Below are 26585 nucleotides of genomic sequence, written 5' to 3'. Positions count from 1 at the left end.
AAATCCGTCCTGACCAAATTTAGATATTGTCCCATAGATTCATATGCCACAATCAAATTCAAGATCGCTTGAGAAATGTAGGAGGAGATAGATTTTGAAAATCGTCATTTCCGCATTTTTTGCCAACTTTGAAGTCACGTGACACGAAAACGAAAGTGAATATCGAAAATCCGGCCTGAGCAAATCTAGATATTGTCCCATAGATTCATATGTTACAATCAAATTCAAGATCGCTTGAGAAATGGCGGAGATAGAATTTGAAAATCGTCATTTTCGCAACTTCAAAGGCCTCGTGACCTTGACCTTGACCTTCGGTGACCTTGAAAGTCATACCATCGTGTACGTCTCATCGACCTCTATCAGGATCACTAATGACCAGATCTCCTCCTTCAACTTCATTGTGAACGGACGGACGGACGGATCGAAGGACATCGACACCCATATTATTAGGTCATGCTCGAAGAGATGACCTAAAAAGCAGGAATTTCTCAAACCACAGGCACCTGCTGCTTTGTGACATTTTTGCTCCATTTACCTTCGGTTCATGCCATTCAATGATTATGATAATACCGAAAAGAAGACAGGTGCGCTCTGGACACAGACTATTTGGTAACAGTAACAGGGAAAGATCTCGAGCAAACTGCCAGGCTACAGCTTCCCTCTGAATGTTTGGACATTCCTCAGAATCAGCCATTTTCAAGTTGGAAGCAAGTGTTCAAAGTCAATCAGGTGTATTCAATGATAGAAAAATAACTAAATAAATAAAGTGATGACAAACTGGACATTTCATTTCCCACAGTGTTTTTAGCATTTTTGAAGTTTGTAATTGCAGCTCACGATAGATATTACCCTTCCTGCATTTGGAAGCCCAATTTCCTTGACTTTTGCAAGTCTCATTCAAGTATGTAAGATTGTCCTGTAAGACCTTTCCATCTGAGCATTCAAATTATGATGTTGGGATGTCGTGTTATGAGGGACAGTGTTAGTTTGTCCATTTTCTGGTAATGTCCTTGGAAATCCACCGATGTGAGTTTTGCTCACAAATACCAAAACGCAACATCACCGTAAACGTCATTGGCCATGCTCAAGGCCACACCCACCTGCAGCAAGACGCAATCGGCGCATCTGTGCCCGGATTGCAGCCCTCTCCTCGAACATCACCGCAACGTCCAGCTGCAAAAGCATATGGAAAGACCTCAGAGAATGAACCCACCCATCAGCTCCCCCACCCCCGTTCCACATGCAAACACACGGCAATGAAGACCGGACAAATCCACTCGATAATCACCTGCTGCTGAAGCTGCAACAGAGTCTTCTCAGATTTTGACTGGATCACAGGCAGATTTTCCTCAGCACCGTGCCCTCCCTGCTTTGCCCTTTCAATCCTCGACTCCAAACTGCCATTTTGCAATGTGATACCATCGTCACGGTTTCTCGATCTGGGTTGGCTGGGCACCACGTCCCTCCTCAGGAGAGCCGGTCTGGCTTGGTCGCCATGAGCAGGGCTCACAGTGGTTTTTGATGTCTTGGTCATACACGAGATTGTGGTGTTTCGCGGATCTCGCCAAGAGCAGGCCTGCTGTTGAGAGCACACCTTGTCATTTGTCTCATCTGAAAAGCAAATACAATGGCACTGAGTATTGATCACCATTCTCGACTCAAAAAAAGAAAACGTGCAAAACTCTGTGACACAACATTTGTGAGACCGCACAAAGGAACAAAAATTAATCTAAAACTCAAAACTATACACTAAGATATATCTATATATATATATATATATATATATATATATATATATATATATATATATATATATATATATATATATATATATATATATATACATACATACATACATACATACATACATACATACATACATACACACACAACACACACCACCATCAAATGTCCACCCAAAACCCAACATAATGTACCAGCTGCACGCAGCTCCCGGATCCTTGCACGGACCGCCAGTCGCTCAGCAGGATCGTCCGATTGCCAAAGCTGCGGAGAACATACACAGTCATGCACTCCAACAGGTCACAAGAGCAGCACCACCGAAAAAGCATGGCACTAGGCATTACTCATTACCAACCAACAGGGAGCTCGTAGCTCAGTAATTTAGCTATTTCAATATTCGTTGATGACTAAAGTTTACTATGAACACACACGTAAGCTTATCCTTGGAGCAACTTAAAGCTAACTCGTCTGCATTCAATTTGTGGCCGATGAACTGCAATTGTCTGCTGGCATAAACCGATGGACATTAAAGATCTCATGGTAACTTTAAAATTATAGGCCATTGTGTGCTAAACTCGAGGCAAATTTCAAATCTTTGCTGTGATATACAGGGAAACGGGCAAAGGTGGGGGGGGCGGGCCACAGAGAGTAGGGGGGACGGCATAAGCAATACAGCTGCATCCCAGCAATGATACAATCAGCAGAAAAATTTGTTGATCAAATCAAGGTCAAAATATGCATTCACCAGGTCGCTCATTTCAACATGCTACTCGCATAAAGATGGACATGACCAATGCATGCCATCATACTGTATGGTGTTCAAACCTGTGCAGTCACATGAGTAACTAGAACAACACTCTTTCGAGTGCATACCTCCATCAGGCTGAACAGTTTACGTCTTGTATCCCACTGATGGGCCGGATCAAAATCTAATCAACTCATCTTGTCACACACCATACTTGTCAACTAAATTTCAGCTGAATCCATCCACAACCTTTTGAGATATCCTATTCACAGACACACAGACAAGTGAAAACATAACCTCTGTCCACCTTTGGTGGCTGAGGTAATCATCTATATCTATGGAGGATATCACCAAAATCCTTGGTAATGCTTTATTTCTTGAAATAATTGAGAAATCTTTACTCATGAGCGAACTTGCTTAATATATTATATAGCCTGCAGCACAAAATAGCATACCCCTCTTGAAAAACAATACGGTTTCAACATAACAACCTGTCATATAGATGACAAGCTAGCATATTTTGATGTGCACTACACTCAAGTGTTCTGAGGAGGAAGAGATTGGGACCATACTCTGTGCAGAGCGTTGGTGCTGCCGAAGCAGTCTCCTGGGATATTGGGCACAATCCTGGACAGTGCGCCACTCTGACACAGGATACCAGCAAACTGGTACTCATTTTGCTGACCTCAGAAGGATGACAGGTAGCATCAACCTCACCTGGTATTAATTCAACAGCTGAGCAGGATTTGAACTCGGGATCCTTGGATCCCAAGCCCACCACCCTAACCATTAAGACAACACCAGGCATAAAGGAGCAACACTGACCGTAAATGCGCCATGACGCTGATGTTCTTTGGGAGAAGATGCTTGTTGCTAACTGGTGGTGCATAATTTGCTATTATCGAACTCGACCTGTGCCTTGCTGCCTCATCAAGGTAGGGGGTGTCATATAAAACTGTACTTAACAAAATCTATTCTGGCTAAACATGTGCATCGGCTCTGACTTAAAAATTTTTTTAATTTAAATTGTTCCTGGCTGCTCCCAGAACTGTTTTGTGCAGCACAGACAGGTTAATAACTGGCAGACATTTCCTGTTGGTCAGGATGTTTGCAGCAATAGCTGATGTGGCACTTGCTTCTTGGTACCTTGTACAGTAATGGGGTCTGATGACAAAAAAAGAAAACACACACACACACACACACACACACACACACACACATACACACACACACACACACACACACACACACACACACACACACACACACATACACATACACATACACATACACACACACACACACACACACACACACACACACACACACACACACCTCCAAACCAGGAAAAGATATCCGAATTAAACAAGACAGATACTAACATCAATGTTTACTCCACCATGGTGCATATTAATTTCTCAACATAATCACCACTGTGATCCACACACTTCTACCAACGTTCAAGTAGTTTTGTGATGCCGTCACAATAGAAATGTGCGTCCTGCCGACTTAACCAGCGCTCTACAACGGCCCTGCCATCATCGTCGGAAGAAAAATGGTCTCAACAATGGTGTTCCTTAAGTTTGGGGAAGAGATGAAAATCTAACGGGGGTAAGTCAGGGCTGGTGATCTTTTGTCGTGGCACTTTATTGACCGTCTCTTATTCTCAGGATCGCAATAGTGCACCCAACTCTCATCTCGAGTCGGTCAACCCAAACCTCATTTCCGGTGCTTTGGAGCACTGACAACATCGTGCTGCCCATCTGCAGTCATGACTAACGTAGCACTGAAACATCTAGTGTCAGAATCACAAAATGTTGCACTCAGGGGTGGGAAGAACTGCACTTTGTTTCATCCGAATATCTTAACCTGTTTTGGAACAAAATAATAGGTAGCATTACGTTTCAGCATGCTCTCGTATATAAAATAAATTTTCAAGCCTTACGAGTCAACAGTAGGAAGTGAAGGAATCAAAATCCCTGCCATTTTGCAGACATCATGTAAACGTCCCATCACCGAGTCAATATTTCAGCAAAAGCTTTCAGTGTAAGAGGATAAAATGATATCCGATAAACCTGTATTATAGATTCTCCAATTGAGAACGCGGGTATGTTTCTTTCACGTGCCCCCCCCCCAATCCCCACTCAACCACACTTTACAGGAGTGAGGCTTGTGGAAGAGCAAGGTAGATCTGGCAATTGGACAAACATCAACGGAACGAACAAACAGGATAAGAAGAAATGGAGGAGTTGTGGAAATGTACTAGTAGGAGGATTAGGTTAGGAAGAGTTCATGGGGAGCAATAAAGTTCACGGGTCAGAATTTCGGATAACAAGAGATGGTGGTACACTACATTCTTGAAGCCCTGGAAGAAAGAGCGAGTGATACAGTGCAGCCTCTGGAAGGTAGTTCCATAAGATGGGAGCAGTGAGAAATAGAAGAGTTGGAGGTGTGAAGTCAACCTGCGTTTTGGAAGTTTAACCAGTAAGGGGTTACGAGAATAATAATGCATGCATCTTGGAGTTCGTGGGGAGAGTCGGAGGACTGAGCGCAGGAGAAATATCGGATTGTCATTCTATATCATCTGGAAAATGTCACTCAACAATACACAAGTTTGTTGTTACAACATACCATGCAACAATAAGTGAATTATTTTTTATCCCATTGGCCTTGAGTCCATGGAATAGCCTGGCTGACATGTGCTTCATTTGCGAGTTGGGCCTGGTACAACCCCCATGGGATCCAGCTACTTGCTTCCTGCTCTATTGCATCATGTGATGTTATATGCTGGGTTTTGGAGGGAAGTTTAGTCTGACTTACAAATGTGCTCGGACACACCTGCTCACACAACAAATCTCATGACAGCTTCTGTACAAACTAGTGGAGTTTGACAAATAATCAAAAAACACAAGAAGCCAATTATTCTTCGACATGTGCGCACATGGAAATTTAATTAAAAAAAAAACCGATTCAAATTAAATGACTGACACACACACACACACACACACACACACACACACACACACACACACACACACACACACACACACACACACACACACACACACACACACACACACACACACACACACACACACACACACACACACACACACACACACACGTTGGCGCCCAAATATCCTCAGACGCAATCTGTGAGCGGGGGGCGGGACACAACCATCTACTATACACTTCTCTCTTTACATCGGGAGGCACACGATAACAGTCATAACTCCGAGTCGACAAATAGCTGCTGCAACATCACACCCACTGCAGATCAACCCTCTGGAAGCCGTCATCGGCATGTCATTGCAACTAGCTTCATTCAGCACCAGCGCAGAACTCGATTCAAACTAAATTAATAGAAAGGATAGTTTGCGTAAAGAATGGAGTAAGTGATAGAAATGTCAGTTAATAGGTGTGAGCCGATTTTTCAGTTGGACAGAAAAAGGCAATAACTGACGAGTTACATTTTATAAGTACAATACGAGTTGTCTTTGAAGGGTCTTCAATGCAGGAGGAGGCCATTCGGCTCAAAAGCTGGGCACTATGGTTGGCAACATATTGTTATTTATGCATGCTCTATCATATTTAAATGCTTAATATCAAGCAAATGAGCAGCACGTACCATTTTTAGTCTTCAGTGTTACTCGGTCGGGGGATGGGGTTTGAACCGCCGACTTCCCAGACACAGATGCTTAAACCATTACGACACTGCGTCTGATTAAATGCGGTGATAAGAGGGATACTTCAAAGTTGACATGAACTTTTGTTTACACTCATAACTAAGCTTTGTTTATGTGGTTTCCTACTATATTAAATAAGGCAATTATCTGTGTGTGTATGTAAACGTATCTGAAAATCATACAAAACAACATTGCTGGGCCAATCTCCCCCAAATTTTGCATACATGTTGGTAGTACCCAGGCTCAGGTCACGGACACAAACTCCACTCTCCCCACACACAGCTGAGGTGTTTCTAGTATTACAGAAATGCACTTGTCCCAGCAATTTGGAAGCTTTGGTGTGCCCGAAATGTACAGTCAAGTTATTTTATACATATACGAGGACCATACCAAAAGTTATGAGCATCAGTGGATTCCACACGTTTGTGCCAAATATAGTATAACACAAGTTATTAGTGACATCTGTCCATCTATCCACTCCAATATAAACACAGGCTCAGCGCATGCACACCGCTGGTACTCCCACAATAGTGACAAAATAGCTGTCAACGACATGTACATTCGCCAACGTGCGGTGATATAATTATTTGTGAAGGAGAACAACTCAGCTGCAGATATCTACAGCCAATTTGGTCAGGGGTATGGATGTGCCTGCATGAGCACTAGCGGTGTCAGAAGGTGGGTGAAACATTTCAAAGATGGAAACACGAACATCACCGATCGGCCAAGAAGTGCCACGACCAAACGCAACAAACAGAAAGATCACCGACCTGTGATATGCCCATAGACGCGGCTTCTTTGCCAGCCATTCCAATAATATTGAAGGACTTGGTTTCCACGGTGTCAAGCTGAGCAAGATGTGAGCCATGAGGCAGGGATAACAGCCCAGAGGGGAAAGCAGTACTCCATCAAACTGTGGATGACGGCTTTGTCGGTGCATTAGGAATTCAGTTGTGCCAAGGAAAGACTTTGCATAACAGAGGATGCTCAGTTGGCAACTGGCTGTGGAGGCCAACTTTCAAATGTTGTTTGCCCCAATAAAGATCATTGTTGTGAGATCCAGGAGTTTGAGTGACTGATCTTCATCAAGAGGATTGTTTAAAAAGTAGATGGGAGGGTTTGCTGAATGTAATGAGAGAGACAGAGACAGAGACAGAGACAGAGACAGAGACAGAGACAGAGACAGAGACAGAGACAGAGACAGAGACAGAGACAGAGACAGAGACAGAGACAGAGACAGAGACAGAGACAGAGAGAGAGAGAGAGAGAGAGAGAGAGAGAGAGAGAGAGAGAGAGAGAGAGAGAGAGAGAGAGAGAGAGAGAGAGAGAGATTTGTCAGGATCAAAAGACATATTCCAAGTGTTTGACCAGCTTGTGATTTTGTCCAGGTCTGAAGAGAAGGAAGAGGCTGCAGCATGACTGTCTGAAAGATGAGGGATAACACAGCAGAGGGTGGAGTCGTCAAAGAGATAAAGAGGATTTTGCAGACAGAGAAATCGCTGAGGATTAGGAATAGGATGGAGACAAGAACACTGCCTTAGGGAACTCCAAGGTTGACAGGGATGAGAGCTTAAATGATTCTGTTGAGAGCTGCACATTGGCTATAAGAAGAGGAAGTCAGTAAGCCATGTGCAGAGTTGGCCTTGGATGTCTTCAGCAGAGAGTTTGGAAAGCAAGTGGGATGCCAGACTGTATTGAAAGCTTAAGATATGTCTCGAGAGACAGCCCTGATCTGATGTCTGACATCGAGGACCTCCATCCATTATTGAGAAAGTAGAAGCAGCATGTCCAAAGTGCAGTCACCTGGTCTGAATCCGAATTGGTGTTCTGAGATGAGGCAGTTTGAGAAAAGGAAGGCTTTCAATTAAACTGCGATGATGGATTCCAAGAACTTGCTGATGATTCGAAGTTAGCTGACAGGTCTGAAATTAAGGGGATCGGTTTTTACACCTTTGTTATGCAATGCAGTGATGTTGGATGATTTCCAGGCAGATGGAAGATGACCTCAGGAAATGACAGGGTGAAAAGAGCAGAAAGAGGATGTGCAAGAGCAGCAGAATAAGCTTTTAGGACACTTGAGCTGATGCTGTATGGTCAAGTTTCAAAATTAGTCGAGGGCTGCCAGAAACTTCTGCATCTTCTCAGGTGCAAAAGAAGACACGCAAAGTCCAGGAGCAGTTTGGTGTGACTGGATAGGGTGGGAAAACAGAGTGAGGGGTTGTGAACACAAGGTTTGGAAGCAAAGACAGAATTGGGCCTTCTTATTCGGCCTTCTCATGAGCGGAGTCGGCTGTAGTGTTATTTGAGGAGTGGGAAGGGATGAAGGAGGAACACACTCAGGGGACAGACTTAAAGAGGTGCCACCAGGTCTTGGAGGAGGGAGACAAGTTTTAAAGCTAATTTTTGAGGTTAGATGCATGTTTATTTCTGGCTCTCTTGAGAATGGAGACACACTTGTTGGGGGCTTTGTGGAATGAGCTGGGATTGCCTTCAGTCAAGTTTGCTTTACAGGAGAAGAAGATCATGGGATGAGAAGTAAGGATTTTTGTTGAAGGCACGGAAAAGGTGATGCTGTTGGTGCACATAAATGACACTTAACTTAACTGACCGACAATTTTGGGAAATAATCTTTGAGAAGAAGAACATGTGGAGTACTCTCAAAGGAGAAATAAGGGAGATGCAGAAGTACTCTCAAAAGGAGAGAAGATGCAGAAGCATTTTTAAATGCTTTTAAAGAAAGAAGGAATAAGTGTTTATATTTAACGCGCAGAGGCTACCCAGTGCCGGGGTGGGGAAGGAGGGAGGTAGAAGTATAATCTTGGGAAGAAAGAGGAAAAAAAAGGAATACGGAGACAAAAGGGCCACAAAACTTTCACAGTTGCAATCCGAGGAGAAGTGGCTAAAGTAGGGCTTGAACAACACGAAAACTAATCTGACAAATACAGCACAAACAAGGTCCAATTTAAAATGGGATATTGGACCGGGGGGTAACAGCAACAAAGGGATGAAGATATAACAGAAAAACATGTCAAATCAGATTCGAAAAACTTAGCTTTCATGAGGTTGAAGAGGCAGCGGCAGATTCGACCAAAACATATGGAGGGGGGGAGGGTGGATTAAATAAATATAATAAATAAATTTCTGAAACAAATCATCTGTTAACATGACTCATCCTTCTTTCATATGCAACACAAGGCTGCAGGGTGGCATCATTGGCTGATGGCATGGCTGTGCCGCTAATGCAATGCTCTCTGTAGGTTGTTCAGGGTACTGGCGATAGTTGCCTACTCTTCGTGAAGTACACCATGGGATCTTTGACGTCCAACAACTAATACAGGCATACGGGATTCCCATTTAACGTCCATCTGAGGGTCGGCACACACATTGATGAATCACCTTGCCTGTGAAACACGGATGACAGTTTATAGCGAGGTCAGGATTCAAACCCAGGCAAGACAGCTTTGAGGCAAATGTGCATGCATCCAAGCCATCTTGTCAGCCTGTTAATATTGATAACTCTGGATAACACGATTATTACTTTTTTTCCCAGGAATATGGAAATTCACAGAATTGACTTTTAAACAACATCCATGAATTTAGGAGGTGAGACAGTCAACACGTGCACATTTTTACCACCGCCACCAAACGTGGATGGAGCTTATGTTTTCACCCCAGTCTACGTCCGTCAGTTTGTCTATGAACAGGATATCTCAAAACGTTACAGGATTCTGACGAAACTTGGTGGACAGGTTCGGTGTGTGACAAGGACGAACTGATTAGATTTTGGTGTAGATCCAGATCCGGATCCGGCTACTACAATTTTTTTACGTGATCCTTCAGCATTGAGAGATACGGCCAAAAATGATATATAGCACGATATCTCAAAAGATTGTGGACGGATTCGGACAAAACTTGGTGGACACGTTGGGTGTGTGACAAGGAAGAATTTATTCCATTTTGGTGAAGATCCAAATCCGGATCGAGATACGATAATTATTTAATTTTTTAAGTGATTCTTCACCATTGATAGGGCCAAAAATGATATAGTACTGTACAGCATGAAATTTAAAAAATGTATTGGGCCCGATATGTTCTCGTGGATCAGGCACTGCAGGGTGGAGGTATGCACTCTACCAAGTGCCCTTCTAGTTTTCTGTAGTTTTAATTCAGAAACGTCTTCACAGATCTGTCCGGTTGTCGGCAGTCAGTGAATATGGATAAAATAAAATAAAAATAAAAAAAATTTTTTTTTAAACCGACATTCATATCTCCTTCAAAACAAGTCCAACGTCCGCCATATTGAAATAAACTAACCCCAGCTGTATCCCACAATTCCTCACGGTAAAGAACATGTGACAAAATTTGTTCGGGGGTGGGGGAGCAACAGCTGGTCATTTTTCTTGCCAACAAAATGGAATTTTATTTGGCTGCATAAAGCCCGATGACAGGATAAGCAACAGCATCCATCCATCCACTGGGACCATACTCTGTGCAGAGCGTTGGTGCTGCCGAAGCAGTCTCCTTGGCTATTGGGCACAATCCTGGACGGGTCGCCACTCCGACACAGGATACCAGCATGCTGGCACTCATTTTGCCGACCTCGGAAGGATGACAGGCAGAGTCAACCCCACCTGGTATTAATTCAACAGCCGAGTGGGATTTGAACTCAGGATACTCGGTTCCTAAGCCCACCACCCTAACCATTAAGCCAACACCAGGCATAAGCAACAGCATGATGCAAGTTTTATCGTACTCTCAAATTACTGAAAATAATTTTGGTCAAGGGGCAGACAAATACCAATCCATCCATCCATTGGGACCATACTCTGTACAGAGCGTTGGTGCTGCCTAAGCAGTCTGCTTGGCTATTGGACACAATCCTGGACGGGTCGCCACTCCGACACAGTACACCAGCATGCTGGCACTCATTTTTCCAACCTCAAAGGATGACAGGCAGAGTTAACACCACCTGGTATTAATTCAATAGCTGAGTGAGATTTGAAGTCAGGATCCTCAGATCGTCAGCCCACCACCATAACCATTAAGCCAACACCAGGCATAGATACCAATGCAGTGCATACAATCCCAATGATGGCTTATTCTTCGTTTACCCTCATCCCAAGGAGATAATGAGATCGGAGAGCCTGGTGGGAAAAGCGGGAACATTCCAAAGCATCTCAGGAACCCAGAGCTCTGCACCAGGGAGATAGCCTCCACACCACTGAGTTCTGACTTCATATGCTCACAAATCGACTTTCGGAGCCGAAATAAAGTAGAATCCAAGAGGACAGATTGACAATGCAGGCAACATCATCATGGTCATCTCCTCACAAGGTTTACAAACCACTCTTATGGCATAATTAACATCCTTGTGCGGAAGAGTGCATAGCTGTGTCTCATGCGCAACAGATTCGTCAGTGATAATATAAGAATAAAAACATGAGAGAAAAGTGGTAACCATGTCGTTCCGAGTATCGAAAAAGGGACAACAAAGGTCGTTTGAGAGACTTCAGGATGTTGCCAGGATGTAGAAGCTGTGGGAACAAGCTTTCCGAATGAGATAAAGAGCAAACCAAACACAATCCATCTCTAAGGCTGGGCTAACAGCCTGGGCTTATGGTGGAGACATTCCGAAGCAGAAAGGTCACGGTCAGGGAGCGACCAAGGACAAGGGACATCCCTTTGAGTGCATCTGCCACACCCACCGCTCACTCAGAGCCAAGGGAAAAGGATAACAAAACCAATATGGCCATTCCCAACATTTTTCTTCATAATCTGCACTCCAAATGGACATCATTTGGCATGTTGTATCTTTACCCAGATGTACGTATGGATTCAAATTTTTCCAAGACAAGAGCCGCAAAAAGAAACTTGCGATATAGAGGGTTTTCGTGCATGGCAGACAACTGTATCTCCTTACGGGACAAACTCACCTCATTATATGCTCGGATTTCCATCTTCTACAAAATGTTCCAACACCCGGAGAAATTTTCAATACCAAACAAAACAGTTCCGACTGATTAATAAAAAAGTTCACCTGCTACGAGCTAAAACGACTTCTTCCTCTGCACATGACCCAAGCTACCACACTTGGTCGCCGAATCGTGGCGATTTGGGAGGGAGGTCAAAATCCTCTCTCGCTGCTGCAACAGCCTTTGGTGTCATGACAATGACGTGAAGCTTGGGGCAGGTGCTGCGTTGCGCCAGGCAAAGTCAACAGACCTCGAGGGTTTATCCAAAGCCTACAGACACCGCAGTGTGTTTGATAATGGAAACAAAGGATGTCAGAAAGAAAAGGGGGGCGAGGGGACATTTCCACCCACACCCAAATTAGCTTTTTCTTGGTTTACAGAAACAGCTCGGTTTTTCCACCGCAGCAGCCACTCCAAGTCGACGTTCATAAATCGCCTTCCACTTTACTGGTGTTGCTCATTGGACCTCACAAACGATTCTTCAAATGGAAAATTTTCCTGAAGAGTTATCATATGAAATGGTCATTAAATGGAAAAGAAAATTCACAGCAACTGAGCCAACTGAAGATTGCGAATAGGAGTGTGGGATACTGAAGTGAAGGATAGAAGAAGATTGTGATGGTTGGTGAAGGGTGTGTGTGTGTGTGTGTGTGTGTGTGTGTGTGTGTGTGTGTGTGTGTGTGTGTGTGTGTGTGTGTGTGTGTGTGTGTGTGTGTGTGTGTGTGTGTGTGTGTGTGTGTGTGTGTGTGTGTGTGTGTGTGTGTGTGTGTGTGTGTGTGTGTGTGTTAACAGGTTAAACTGAACATGTGGATATTTCATCCTCCAGGAACTTTCATTCTTTAGACAGAGTTGTCATAAGCAGATCCAGGTGGATAAATTACACAGAAATAAACTAGAAAGCATCTGAAAATGCAAAGCCCGTCTACTTTGTATTCGGACGTCTTCTTACGTATGCTAAACAGCACCTTTGACCTTTTGACCAAATTCTTAATTTGTCTTCTCCATATTCTCAAAATAAAGCTTTGTTGACAATTTGATGACAAAAGCTCAAATGCTCGAATTTTAAAAGTTACGGCCCAGACAGACACATAGAAGTGATGACGGAAGCAAAACCCCATCTCAAGCTGAGCGTAGGATGAGCTAATAAATAAATACCGCATCCTACCAAAATATTGGTTCACGAGTCAGTCAGTGACCACTAAATTTGTTATGGGTGTGTCTGTCTGTCTGTCTGTCTGTCCCGAGCATAGCTCCGTAGGTTTTGATCCGATCTTGATAAAATTTGGGTGGGAGGTTTATATCATGATCTAGTTGTGTTAAGTTACATCTTCTCTGAGGGGGTTTGTCGAATCTGGCAGGGGTTTCGGTATTTGGTTAGCCCAATGGCACCTGCATAGCCCCACGGAGCTCGATTTTTCATTTTCGTCCCAAGGTCAAGATCACAAGGTCACGAACTTAGAAAATGTCAAAAAAAATCAATAAATTGGGCATCGAGCTCCTCGGGTTTTCAACTGTTTCGAATGAAAGTTGGTATGCAAGTCGTGCTCTTCGAGTACTATAACTTTCATCATTTACGTTTTTCCCGATTCCCGCCAGTTTGCCCATGGCCTGTTTCGAATGAAAGTTGGTATCCAAGTAGTGCTCTTCGAGTACTATAACTTTCATAATTTATGTTTTTCCCGATTCCTGCCATAAAATAATAAAAAAGGAGAACTACGTTTAGGATTTCGCAATTCGTGGTCGATTTGTAGTGCTCTTCGATTACTCCAACTTTCATCATTTACGTTTTTCCCGATTCCCACCAGTTTGCCTGTGGTGTCCCCTCGAAGGACAAAAAAATAAAAAAGCCGAACCGTGTACATTGCTCGTGAACCATCGCCGTCTCCAGACTTGTATCTTCTATAATTCCCAATCCTTTAAAAATGAAAAATAATCAAAACATCAAATCTATCAGAATATTTATTTTCAAGGGTCAAAATTTTAATTTCCTTCCTGCAAATTTGTCTGAAAAATTCCCCATCATCAAATGGATCTGTTTGATTTCTACGGGGTTCAAAAAGGTTATACAAACAAAGTGACCATGATGAGGAAAATCAGGAAAACATCAGGAAAAATAAAAAAATTTAAGAATAAAAAGCAGGACAAGGCACACCACCACCACAATGAAGATGGAGATGGATGACGATTATATAGAGATGGAGATTGAGATATATACCATACTCTTTAGAGAGAGTTCGTTGTGTGGAATCTAAAGCTTTTAACATTATTGGAATCTCCAACGAAGAGGCCGAAGCACAAGGTCTGTTGCTTTCACATCACAGACAGGTCTGGGTTCTCTCTGTTTTTTACCGTCTCCTCCAATATTGCTCTCCCTGTCCTCAGACCCTCCCCAGCAACTTCATGATGCACGCGTAATTCCAGTAATCTTCTGGTTAAATGTGCAAAAAATCTGACTGCACACCTCAACCGTTGTTCCTTGCTTCCTCTAACTATGAAACCACCTTCCAGAAGCCATTCTTTCCCATTCTTCCCTGAAGGACTTCAAGCAGGGTACTGCCACCTCATGCAATCTGCCGTCCTTACCCATGAGCTTTAGTATGCCCATTAAAACTTCCTAACCCAACCCTCAATCTTGCTGGTTTCAGTGCTTTCTCTCGTCCTCTCTTCTTTTCCTGGTCGTTCATTCCCTTGACGTTTGAGCCAAATTGCTGCCCCAATACAATTCTGTCAGTTCAATACAATTTTGCTCTTCCATGAGCATTGCTGGAAAAGAAAGAAGCAGTTTCTTGGCAAGCATTACACTTGGTGATTTACCATTGCCTTCCCAGCAGTTAATCAGGGCAGGAATTTGCAATTTGTTCAGGTTGCCAGTGATAACTCGCTTTATATTTGCAAAGGACACAGTGGGATCTCCATAACGTCCACCCAACTAATGCTGGCAAACAAGTCCTCCAGCATAATGTCCATCTGATGGACAGCACACACATCGATGCCTTGCCCTGCATGTGAAACACCAAAGTAACAAAGGTGAATGCACATACTTCTAAATCATAATGAGGAATATACAAATTAAATTTTTTTTACATATACTATTATCGTACACTCGCAGGGGTACCCGGCATTGCCAGGCAACGCCGGGTCCTTCCTCTCACCCCACCCCTTCCCTCCCTCCGTCAGTTACCAAGCGTAGTTGCTTGTGTTCAGTTTCAAGTTTCTCGTAGAGCACTCGCCAAGTGGCTTAAGCAATCAAGCAAGCAAGCTCCATTCAAAACCGTTAAGGACCAGCTGGCTTGGCAAGCGTGAGCTAGCTACTTGGTCACTGAATACAACCCTGGACATCTCGACAGCATACAGTACATACAAAACGCTGACAAAGGGACAGTTTTTAAAAATATATATTAATCATGATGATTTCCATTGTTATTCAGTTTTAAAACGTACATAAACTCAGACGTGATGGTGAGTGTACGAAAGTATATCTCTCAGGAATTTCCCTGATGACCTCCCGATTAATTAATTACGAACACAAGTATTTCATGACTAAGTTATTTTTCATGACAATGTTAATGTCTATTTACTTCACATAACATGTGTATTACATGTCCATCAGTTTTTTGTTTACAAGCTTTGAAAAGGAGAGCTCCGTGGACTGAGAAGGGGGCAGAAGGGTCGGCGAGGCATGGGGGTGTGTGGGGAAGGGTTTAAAACGGTGGGTTGAGGTGATGCCAGTTTGGGTTTATATAAAACTAGAAAGCGCCTGCCCACCCCATCTTCACAAAACCAGTCCGCATCCGCTTTGGAGAAAAATAAAATTAGGTTGTGTAAGGAGCGAGGAGGGGGACATTGTTAATGGGATATTCGTCACAGCCTTTTTAGATGCTGAATTCAAATGTCTGGCAGAGTACCCGCCGTATGGGCAATCCTGTTCCAAGCATGCAACAGGTTATTTTGATGCATACCTTTACTTGAGCAGTGTATAGGCAAGTGACAGCTCTGTATAGGGGAGAAAAACAAAATAAATAAACAAATAAAAACCCAGGTTACGTGCTTGAAGCAAAAACATACCCACTGCTTATAATTCAAAACACCTCACTGCACTGGGAAACGTGGGGACAGGAATACTGTATTGTAAATGGTGGAGACTTGTAGTACCCTCCCACACTTCGAGGTGGTGCTACTCGATACACATTTACATAGATAATTTGTCTCCCCCCCCTCATCCCTCCCCACCCCCCCCCCCCAAGACCACTGGCAAAGAGAAAAACACCCCGAAACATTAATCGGGATTATACTGATCCTCTGTAGCAAGTCTGGATGGAATTTGCCCCGAACTGTAGGAGTAGCCCGACAAACAAACCAACAAGCATCCACCCGTGAATTATAGTAAGGATATACAACACACGAAGAGCAAGCTCAAGATAAAAATGGAAAGCCTGTCCACATTCAAAATTCAAAGCCATTTGTATTCAGATGTCTTCAGTGATGGACACACATGGAAATTTAGAGAGAGAGCTCCAATCAGCCAATCAATAAATCAATCTTTGTGATTGGCTACAAAGTTTTGCTTATTCACAAGCAACACCAAGTAAATCTCCTCGTAATAAAAATAAAGCCAAAAATGTGTATGTACAAATATTTTTGGGGCCATCGACAAACACCAGCGGCAGTTGGGGGATGCCAACGTGTACAAATACAGTACAACATCAACATGGTGCCGCCAAAAAAGCCAGATGCATCATTACATGGGACATGAATGAATCCCTGTGCTCTGCTATTCAGTGTGCTATCCAGTGTTATTTGTTTTCCCACATTCAAGCGTCCAATTTCCTGAATGTTCAAATACCCGATTTTAATCTTCACATAAAAACGTTATTAAATGTAGATAAAACATGAATAAATTTGAGTAAATTGAATGTGGGCAATACAAGGAATGACGAACGAGGGGTAACGAGTTGGAGGGGTTTATGGTGAAGCAGGGCAAGCATCGATGTCTCTCAAGCCAGTAAAGAACCACGTGAAGAGAATGGCGGGTAAAATGGGGGAAAGAGTGTTGGAGCCCAGCCCGTGTGAATGGATAATTAACTCCCGAGGTCAGATTTCCTGCATTTAGTGTATGGTATGTTAAAAAAAAGCCTTATTCGTGTGAATGGATCGGACATTCTAAAGATGGAAACACGATTATAAAGCATCATCTTCGTATGAACGGATGTTCGGAAACCGGGGACTGCATGTATTTGCTGAATGAAGTATCTGCTGCAAATATAACCTGATGGATGTTTGCGTAGTCATTTTTTGCATTACATGCCATGAAAATGATAAACCGTTTTTTGATAGATTCAAAACATTAACATGCACGAATCCCAAGGAATCCCATGAAATGAATGAGGCAGGGAATCCCATGAAATGAATGAGGCAGGGAATTCCAGGAAATGAATGAGGAAGGGAATCCCAGGATGGTACTTGTATGAAACACCCATCCCTTACGGGAGAGCAACACCTCCTCCCTCTGGTGGGGGTCAGTGAAGCCCTCACACTCTGCCGCATGTGCAAAGTAAAGTTGCAAGTCATGTCCATAACTGATTTCTAATACCCTCTGGCACCGCTAAGAGTGCCACAATATGGTATACAGCGCGATTGATGAGAAACACCGACCTACCGTGTTTGTGGGTTTTATTATATGGATGAAATCCAGACAATACTCGAAGAAAGAGGGTGTGAAACCTAAATAAACAAACTAAATACATCTGGAAAATGCATATGTGACGAGGATTCCGTTTCAAATGCAGTATTTCAGTTGCTTTCTTCGTGAGGCAGCACGATGTTGCTGATGCAATGGCCCTGAAGATGAGAGTACAAAAGCCATCTTGGAAACACCAGCTGTTCTAAACCATGCTGATCCCTCTGCCTTCCTGCTCCACAAGATCCCTGAAGCCACAATTCTGTGCTGCAATGGTCTGCCAAGGTGCTGAGGCATATCACGACCTACCAACTTCAACGGGAAGTGTCACTTTGGATGTGGCTATTCACACTTCCAACAGATACACCCAATTCGGTCAGCTATGGTCCTCTGCCTCCATTCCTGTGCTACTTAGCTTTCACATAAAGCACCCATAAAGAACTCTAATGGGCTGCTGTTAATACTCAAACATCAAGTTATTTCATTGGATGAGGTGAGGATAAGAGAAAGCTAAGGCTCGCTTACACGGTTTTATTGACACTTTATTTCTGGGTTGTCAGTGGGAAATTTTACCACCTCCACCAAAAGTGGATGGAGGTTATGTGTTCACCCTGGTCTGCATCAGTCTGTTTGTTTGTTTGTCTATGAACAGGATAACTCAAAAAGTTATAGGATTCGGACGAAACTTGGTGGACAGGTTGGGTGTGTGACAAGGACAAATTGATTAGATTGTGATGAAGATTTGAATCTGGATCCAGATCCGAGAATTTTTCAATTGCAAGTGATCTTCACCATTGAGAGATGGGGCAAAAAATGATATATAGCATGATACTTTATAAAAAGTTGTGGATGAGTCATGACAAAACTAGAGGGACGAGTTGGTTAGGTGACAAGAACAAACCGATTCAATTTTGGTTCAGGTCCAGATCCAGATCTGGCCTATCAGTGGGATACAAAACGTAAACTGTTCAGCCTGTTGGAGGTATGCACTCTACAGAGTACCGTTCTAGTTGTTCTTGGAACATAGCCAAATTTTTGCAAACAGGAATTGCAGAAGGCTATGTACTTTGTGTGCGAGTTTGTTCTCCAAAGTCATTCGATAATTAGTCGTTAATTAACTCTGTGCTTAGAGGCGTGACCCAAGGGGTGCTGCTTAGCTGTGCCCTTCAGGGCATGGCTCCACCCTCTAGCAACAGTGGGTGTCTTAATCCCTGGACATGTGACAGTACTGAGATATTTAATGTTCAGAATTAAATGCTTGCTGATAATACAGCCAATTTACTCTTTCAAGTGCAAGGGCGGTTATAGCATAGTCAGGACTCCAACCCAAGCAGCTGAAAGAGGAGACTACCTCTGAATCATCAGGTCATCCCTTGTTTATTAGCCATACAAGTGTGGATCAATGAGCTTTGCGTGCCTCACCACATGTCGCTGAAGAGGCATAGGCATCTTTGACCATGCCCACTTTCTCTGGGAGTGAGGGAAGGGGGGGGGAAGGGTGGTGGTGGGTGCTGGGGAGGACAACCAAATATGTTTTGTGCTCTGACTGAATGTACACTGCAAATCAGAAGTCAGAACCTAACAAGTATAAACAAGAGCGCACGTGAGCACAATATACGCCCGAAAAAGTCTCTGTGACACAAACACACAATTATATATTCAAACACGTCAATTTATGAAGAACAAGAAGGTATATACAGAATTGTGCTACTACATGGAAAACAGCAACCACTTTAGATGACGAACATATGTCGCGACACACCGTCTCCACAGTCTGTACCTATGTACCAAATATGAAATGTGAAAGTTGAAAACTTTGGGAGTTAGAGTGCGGACAGGAACGGACGGACGGACAGACAGACAGACAGAGAGACGACCAGTATCACATAATACGCCCCGATATATATATATATATATATATATATATATATATATATATATATATATATATATATATATATATATATATATATATATCGGGCGTATAATAAAAAGGAACCGAGCACAAATTTATATTTATTTTAAATTATCAGTTCGAGCTGGACGGCAAAGACAACACAACATCAAACAATATCCCCCTTCCGCCCCACGACGGGGGATAAAAACTGCACGGGAAAGTCGAACTGCCAGCCGTACAGAGCAGACGTGGCCCCAATACACCGCTTTCCTTGCTGTTTACTTCATATATTTCCTTTTGCCCATATCTTGGTTTCGATCTCAATCAATCAAATCAAAGTAACAAAAGTATTTGCGCTGATGAATACAAATCACGATTGGTTTTTATACATTTTTTATTTTATATATATATATATATATATATATATATATATATATGTATGTGTATATATATATATATATATATATATATATATATATATATATATATATATATATATACACACAATATACATATATACACGCACATGGCAGAATTTGTTGAAGAAAATTTGAAGACGACGACATTTCGGTCAAAAACACACACACACGTTTTTCCATTGTAATAAGATTATAAAACCTTGTCTGTCTTTGAAAAACAAAACATGGTCTGCCGAAATACTTTTCCCGCTATCCTTGTTCACTCTACACCTCATGCTTACAGTGCCTTACACAGTGATGGGTGAGCATGCAAGGACCACTGCCCTGCACCCCACCCGTGCTCACCAACCAACAAGCAATGCCAAAACAGATGAGGAATCCCAAAAGTGCTCAAAATGCATCTCGGGTACAACGATCATCATCTGGTTTTACCATTATCACCAGGATTTTGAAGCCAAGGTTAAACAGCTTGTGTGCAATGCAATTGCCAAATTTGTTGAAAAATTAGATAACAGCGTGATGTCGCCGCGCTATAATAATGCTGAAAATGAGGACGTCAAACCTATACATTGCAGTCATCATTACTTAATTTATTATTATTATTATTGGGGTACCTAGCCTTACAGGCTGGTAACCAATTGATTTTGTTATGTTTATTATTCTTTTTATACTTCTGCAACCGCATGATGAATGGTATTGCAAAGACTGTGACCAATTCTACATTGGTGAAACTGGAAGAAATTGACACAATGGCAAGATGAACATGATAGAGCAATTAGGCTTGGAAAGGTGAATCAATCAGCCATAGCATGCCATTGCCTGCAATCTGGCCATAAATTTGACTTTGATGGGACCCGTGTCCTAGATACTGTTGTGGTGCCGGGTCTCGGTGGCGAGCACAGTCGCTAGAGGGAGCAGTAGAGTCGGCTCCACCAAACACCCGGAATTTCGGTCGTACCTTTCAGATAAATCCAAAAGGTCATGGGTCCCTTATCGGACTGAAGATCGCCAATAGGTCGACCACTTGGGATAGGGTCAATTGCCAATTTCAATATACCTAAATACCCACGTCGTCAAAACTACCGGTGAAATTCACCCTCGGAAGGATCTGCATGATCCGGGCCGTTACCGAGCCAGATCCGAGTCGTACCCCGAGCGAAGAGTACCAGAATCCTGCCGGGCCGATTGCACAATTACGGCAACAATGAGGCCTCCTAATTCCCGTTCGCAGCACGCCAAACCAATGGTAGAAAGGACAAGGACGAGTTGGTACATTCAACAAAAGGGAAATTTATTTACAACAATAATTTGGGAACGAGGGGAGCACGTAAGGGCAGAGTTACCCGACTAAGCAATGCAAATAATGTACAGCAAAAAGCACTTAACGATTCTATTTATCAGACGGGGCCAACGGACACACACACGCACACACAAATACCCAGAAATGGACCCCGTCGGGTCTTTATTGAAGGCTTCCAGCCCGAGGAAAGGTGAGCTGGAGACCAGAGCTAGCTTGGACCTGTGCGCCTCGTGCGGTCTTCGGCGTTCTGTCTCTGTGGGACTCGAACCCGCAACAATGATGCCACTCCAAGCACCAGGGATGGAGGGTGAAGGACGGACACCAACCAGCACGAGGCAGCGAGCGCCAGCAGACAAGGCGAGGCGATCCGAGACAATTCGGCAGGCAAACCCCAACTGCCCCAGTTGGATCGCACTGATCAGTTATTCACTCCCCGTCTTGGGGGGAGGGGACTCCCTCTCGTAACCCTTACTGGACGGTTTTGACGCGCGATCCGCTCGTTGCCCCTGTGATTGGCCAAAAGGGGCGCCAAGTCTGCTGATTGGACCGGGGGGGGGGGGGGACGTGGCGGGCATCACGGCGGACCGCCCCTCAAATAGGAAGATAAGTAATATTGTCCTGCGTTGGCTCCAATTGGCCGAACGATGGCAAGCTCGCTCGCATCTCTCTGATTGGTCGAGAGAGACGCCAAGTCCTTCATTGAACTCCGCCCACCGCGAGCATTATGGCATCAGGATAGAGCAAGGCGAAAGTGTTGTTGTTGTTGTTGTTGAAAATGCAAATGAAAACCCTGACTATCAAAATAACTCCGTAGTGCACGAACATTTAACCACCCATTAGACACAGGGGATGGATTCCAACTATACACATATACTTAACTAAATAACTGAGCTATGGGGACCTGTCTGTTGTGTGCTCATGGCTGCCAGATTCGTAACAATACTACATCGAACAAACGACACAGGTTGATTTTGGAAGCGTGGCACGTGAAGAGCTGGGGAGTTGGTCTAACTGGGGAGACGGTGGACATACCCACACAATACACACTTCTAATGCAAATGGTGAAAACTGGATGGTGCAAACAGTTGGATAAGGTAAGCAACAAACAACAATCAATCCCAAACACCATATCTACATGTACACAACACCCGAGAACCCCGATACTCGCACAACCAACTCATCATGCCGAACCCGGACATGAAACCAGCCGTGTTCATGCCCCGGAAACACAAACACAAAAACAAGCGCACACACGTGTTCACCCACACACGTACAACACCAGATCACGTGTAAATAAAAACAAAAAAGAGCAGAGCACCCCTTCAATGATGTGATTTGACGTTGGTTTTTGCTTTTTGCAAAATAAAATATTAACAAGCTCAAATGAGCTAAGATCCTCGTCCTCTTAATGATGACGTCATAAAAACGAATATGACGTCATTGTGATGTATCAGGTTTGCAATAAATTATCTGTGATAATGCCCGGCTTGATTCCCGCAAACAAAATTCTAACGGCTTGCCTAGTTTCGGAGATAATGGTATAGGCGATTTCCATTAGCGGCGATATTATGACGTCAACTTTTTTTCTAGGAAGAGTTTCCAAAATCTGAGATGGTTACTGCCTGCGCGTGGGCTTTCTGCATATACATGGTAAGTTTCACGAAGATCCAATGAAAACTCTGGGTTGTGAAACAAAAATGTCAAAAAATAGGAATGACATCATAAAAAATTGATATGACGTCATAGTGATATCATATGTGCGGTAATTCATCTCTGCTAATGCCTTGTTCGATTCCCGCAAACAGAATTCAAAAAGCTTGCCTTGTTTCGGAGATAATTTTTTTGGCGATTTCCATTAGCGGAGATATTTTGACGTCATAATATTTTTTCTCGGAGGAATTTTCAAAATCGGACATGGTTACTGTCTGCGCAGGGTATTTTTACATGTATGCGCCAAGTTTCAGGAAGTTTCGATGAAAACTGTAGGCTGTGAAACAAAAAAGTCCACAAGAAGAAGATGAAGAACAACAACGTGAGTAAGACTTAGAGATCCTCCACAAGGATCTAAATAGAATTCCTCCATTTGACCTCGAGCACCAGCACGTGACCGGAAATGAGCGGTCGTATCGAAATAAAAACCGGCCATGTGCCGAGGCCCGGGGTCTATTATGCCTGATGAAGCCGGCTGTGAAGCCGGCGAAACGTCACCCTGAGACCGGGTCTGCTCTTGCTTTTTTGCTCTGACTAGCAGAGTCGATCGAGTTTTTACGTTTGGTTGGAATGACCTTCTTCTTCTTTAAAAATGAGTTATCCCAACCGCCTCAATCACATATAAATATATATATATATATATATATATATATATATATATATATATATATATATATATATTAGTTATTAGATAAATTGGCAAGAGGTCAAGGTGTGGCATCTGTGGGCCACCATCTTGGGATCAATGAATCAACTGTGCAGTGAACACGAGTCAAATGCGGTAATACGGGAGAAACCATTGTGGATTTACCCATTTGAGTGGACCGGTAGCAGGGGAGAAATCAATGCAGATTTACCAATGTTTCCACGTGGCACGCAGGGCCGAAGGCCCCAGTTCAACCATGGCGGATGCCAAGGAAATGGGATTATTTCGGGAGAGGATGGCATCTGATACTTTCCTCTCCAAGCAGGAAAGATCTGCTCTTTGTCAAGGAGGCAAAAGATCGTTTTACCCTGTATGTGGCAATACAGCAGGCGACTATCGTGCTTCTGATGATCGAACAGCCATTGCAAACTCCACATCCACATCTTTCTAACCTCCACCTTCCCCCCTCTAACAGCATCATAACCCCAAGCTAAGTCTTGAATTTTCTATTTATGACAGAAGATAGTACGAATGAGAATATAATATGTTTACCATCACCCACCCCCACTGTTTTGTAATAAATTTAAAAGGCAAAAGTCTTGTGTTTTTGTTGATTACCTCCATCACCGAAGGTGGAAAGAGATTACGTTTTCACCTCCATCTATCTGTTGGTCTGTTTGTTTGTGTGTGGGATATTTCAAAAAGTTGTACACGGATTCGGATGAAACTTGGTGGACAGGTTGGGTGTGTGACCATGACGAATCAATTTGAGTTTGGTGAAGATCCGAATCCGGATCTGGATACGAGAATTACTTAATTTTTAAAGTGATTCTTCACCATTGAGATAGGGCCAAAAACAATACATAGGATGATATTTCTAAAATGTATTGGGCCCGAGATGTTCTCATGGATCAGGCATTACGGGACGGAGGTATGCGCTCTACCAAGTGTCCTCATTTTATACTGTATTTTCATACATATATATTGTTACAGACCGGGGGGTCAGCCGCCAACCGACCGCTCTGAACGGAGCCGCAAGTCGAGTCGGCCCGACCGATCGCCCGGAATATAGATCACCGCCCGGATAACTGCGAGTGACAGGTCCTTGTACAAGAACTGAAATAGGCCAATCGGCAGATCACGTGGGGTAGGGTCGATTGCCAATCTTCAATTTACCTAAATACCCACGTGATCCAACTACCGGGGTATTCCACCCTCGACGGAACTCGTACGGAACAAACCGCCGAGGCGAGCTTGTCCATGCGCGATTCAGAGCGGCGTAATCGCCGAGAACCGTCGGTCCAAATGTCCCCCTATTACGGCAAACCAACGGCTTTCTAACTCCCAACACACGAAATGTTCAGTAAATGAGGGAATAGATGCAACAAGCAGGTTTACATTCACACAAGGACATTTATTATAATAAAACACGTATGCAATTAAATAAGGCAAAACACGTATGTAATTATACAAGCAACAAAAGCACGACAAAAGAACTACAACCGTCTACTTATTATGTACAGTCATTTACACTTAACAGCAGTTCCTACTTATTATACGGGCCCACGGTCGCGCGTGTGCGCGCGCACGCACACACACACACACACACACACACACACACACACACACACACACACACACACACACACACACACACACACACACACGAAACGGTGGCTGAGGCCTTTAATCACGAGCTCCAGAGAGAGCGAGCTGGATCCAATCGCCGCGTTCCTTCCCGAGCTCCCGCGAATCCTCCCGCGCTTCTCAACACGTGCTGGTGAGATGAGGCGCCGATCCTTCCTGTCGATCGTCACTTCCCCGAGGATCCAACTCCAAGAAGAAGCCGATGCGTTGCACCAAGCCGGGAAACAAAATGGAGAACAAAAAGCTCCACGAACAAAGAAGAAGAGGAAGAAGAGGAAGAAGCCTCCACTCGCAGCTCGAGCTGAACAACCGGCTCAAGTTCCTTCCATAACAAAGCAGCAGCCGAAGCTCACTGAGCCAGCCGAAGCAAAAAGCTTCCGAAGGCCTCAAGCCAAGCAAGCCAAGCAGGACCCGATGGCCTGCTGAACGACTGCTCTCTCCGAAGCAAAAAAAGCTTACTCCTCCCACGGGACTAAGCACACGAACTCTGCACACGGGACTCAGAACGGGACTCTTCACGAACTCTGCCACGGGACTCCCACAAACTCTTTACAAAGGACTTTCACGAACTCAGCCCACGAACTCAACCCTACCACGGGACTCCCACACGAACAAAGAAAAGATGTCCTCTTTATCCTTCACACCCCCTCCCCCGCACCTGGCGTGACTCATGCCCTCGTGATCCACCCCCCTCTCAACCACGGGTGGGAGGGAGTTGTTGATGTCACGGGATGGCAGGGTTCTTCTTCCTCTTTGCAGAAGAGGGGGAGGGACGTCTCCATTGTTTCGTTCCCTAACTATTTAATCGATCTGCAGCACATCTAATCGATCTCTGAACATTTAAACAATGAAAGGTGAGCTATCTAGGGAACATGCACTTATCGACATAGCTGACTAAGGGAACCTGTATGTTGTTTGCAATTGAATTCCAAATTCATAACACTATATATATATAAATATATATATATATATATATATATATATATATATATATATAAATATATATATATATATATATATATATATATATATATATATATATATATATATATTTTTTTTTTTTTTTTTTTTTTTTTTTTTTTACAGGTTTATTTCAATTGTGATGTGTGTATTTTTAGCTGCCGCCCACCTTCTACATTTCTT

General features: G+C 43.5%; 1 protein-coding gene across 5 annotated transcripts in view; it reads right to left on the bottom strand.

The window, feature by feature from the left end:
- The window catches only part of LOC147010777 (uncharacterized), a 157624-nt gene that overhangs the window by 110352 nt on the left and 20687 nt on the right, over positions 1 to 26585 (bottom strand). For all 5 annotated transcript variants that reach the window (XM_085859055.1, XM_085859056.1, XM_085859058.1 and 2 more), the window contains 3 exons: positions 1938 to 2007; positions 1289 to 1611; positions 1101 to 1173 (listed from right to left, as the gene is read on the bottom strand). In XM_085859055.1, coding sequence (XP_085715181.1) covers positions 1101 to 1173; positions 1289 to 1611; positions 1938 to 2007 — 466 coding nt within the window. Of the gene's footprint in view, positions 1 to 1100; positions 1174 to 1288; positions 1612 to 1937; positions 2008 to 26585 lie in introns of those variants that run through there.

This window comes from Eptatretus burgeri, chromosome 16, assembly GCF_056783735.1.
Source record: "Eptatretus burgeri isolate ZD-2024b chromosome 16, Ebu_testis_v1, whole genome shotgun sequence".
Taxonomy (NCBI): Eukaryota; Metazoa; Chordata; class Myxini; order Myxiniformes; family Myxinidae; genus Eptatretus; species Eptatretus burgeri.
The sequence above is the reverse complement of the archived record's forward strand: the minus strand, read 5'-3'. Positions and strand labels throughout refer to the sequence as shown.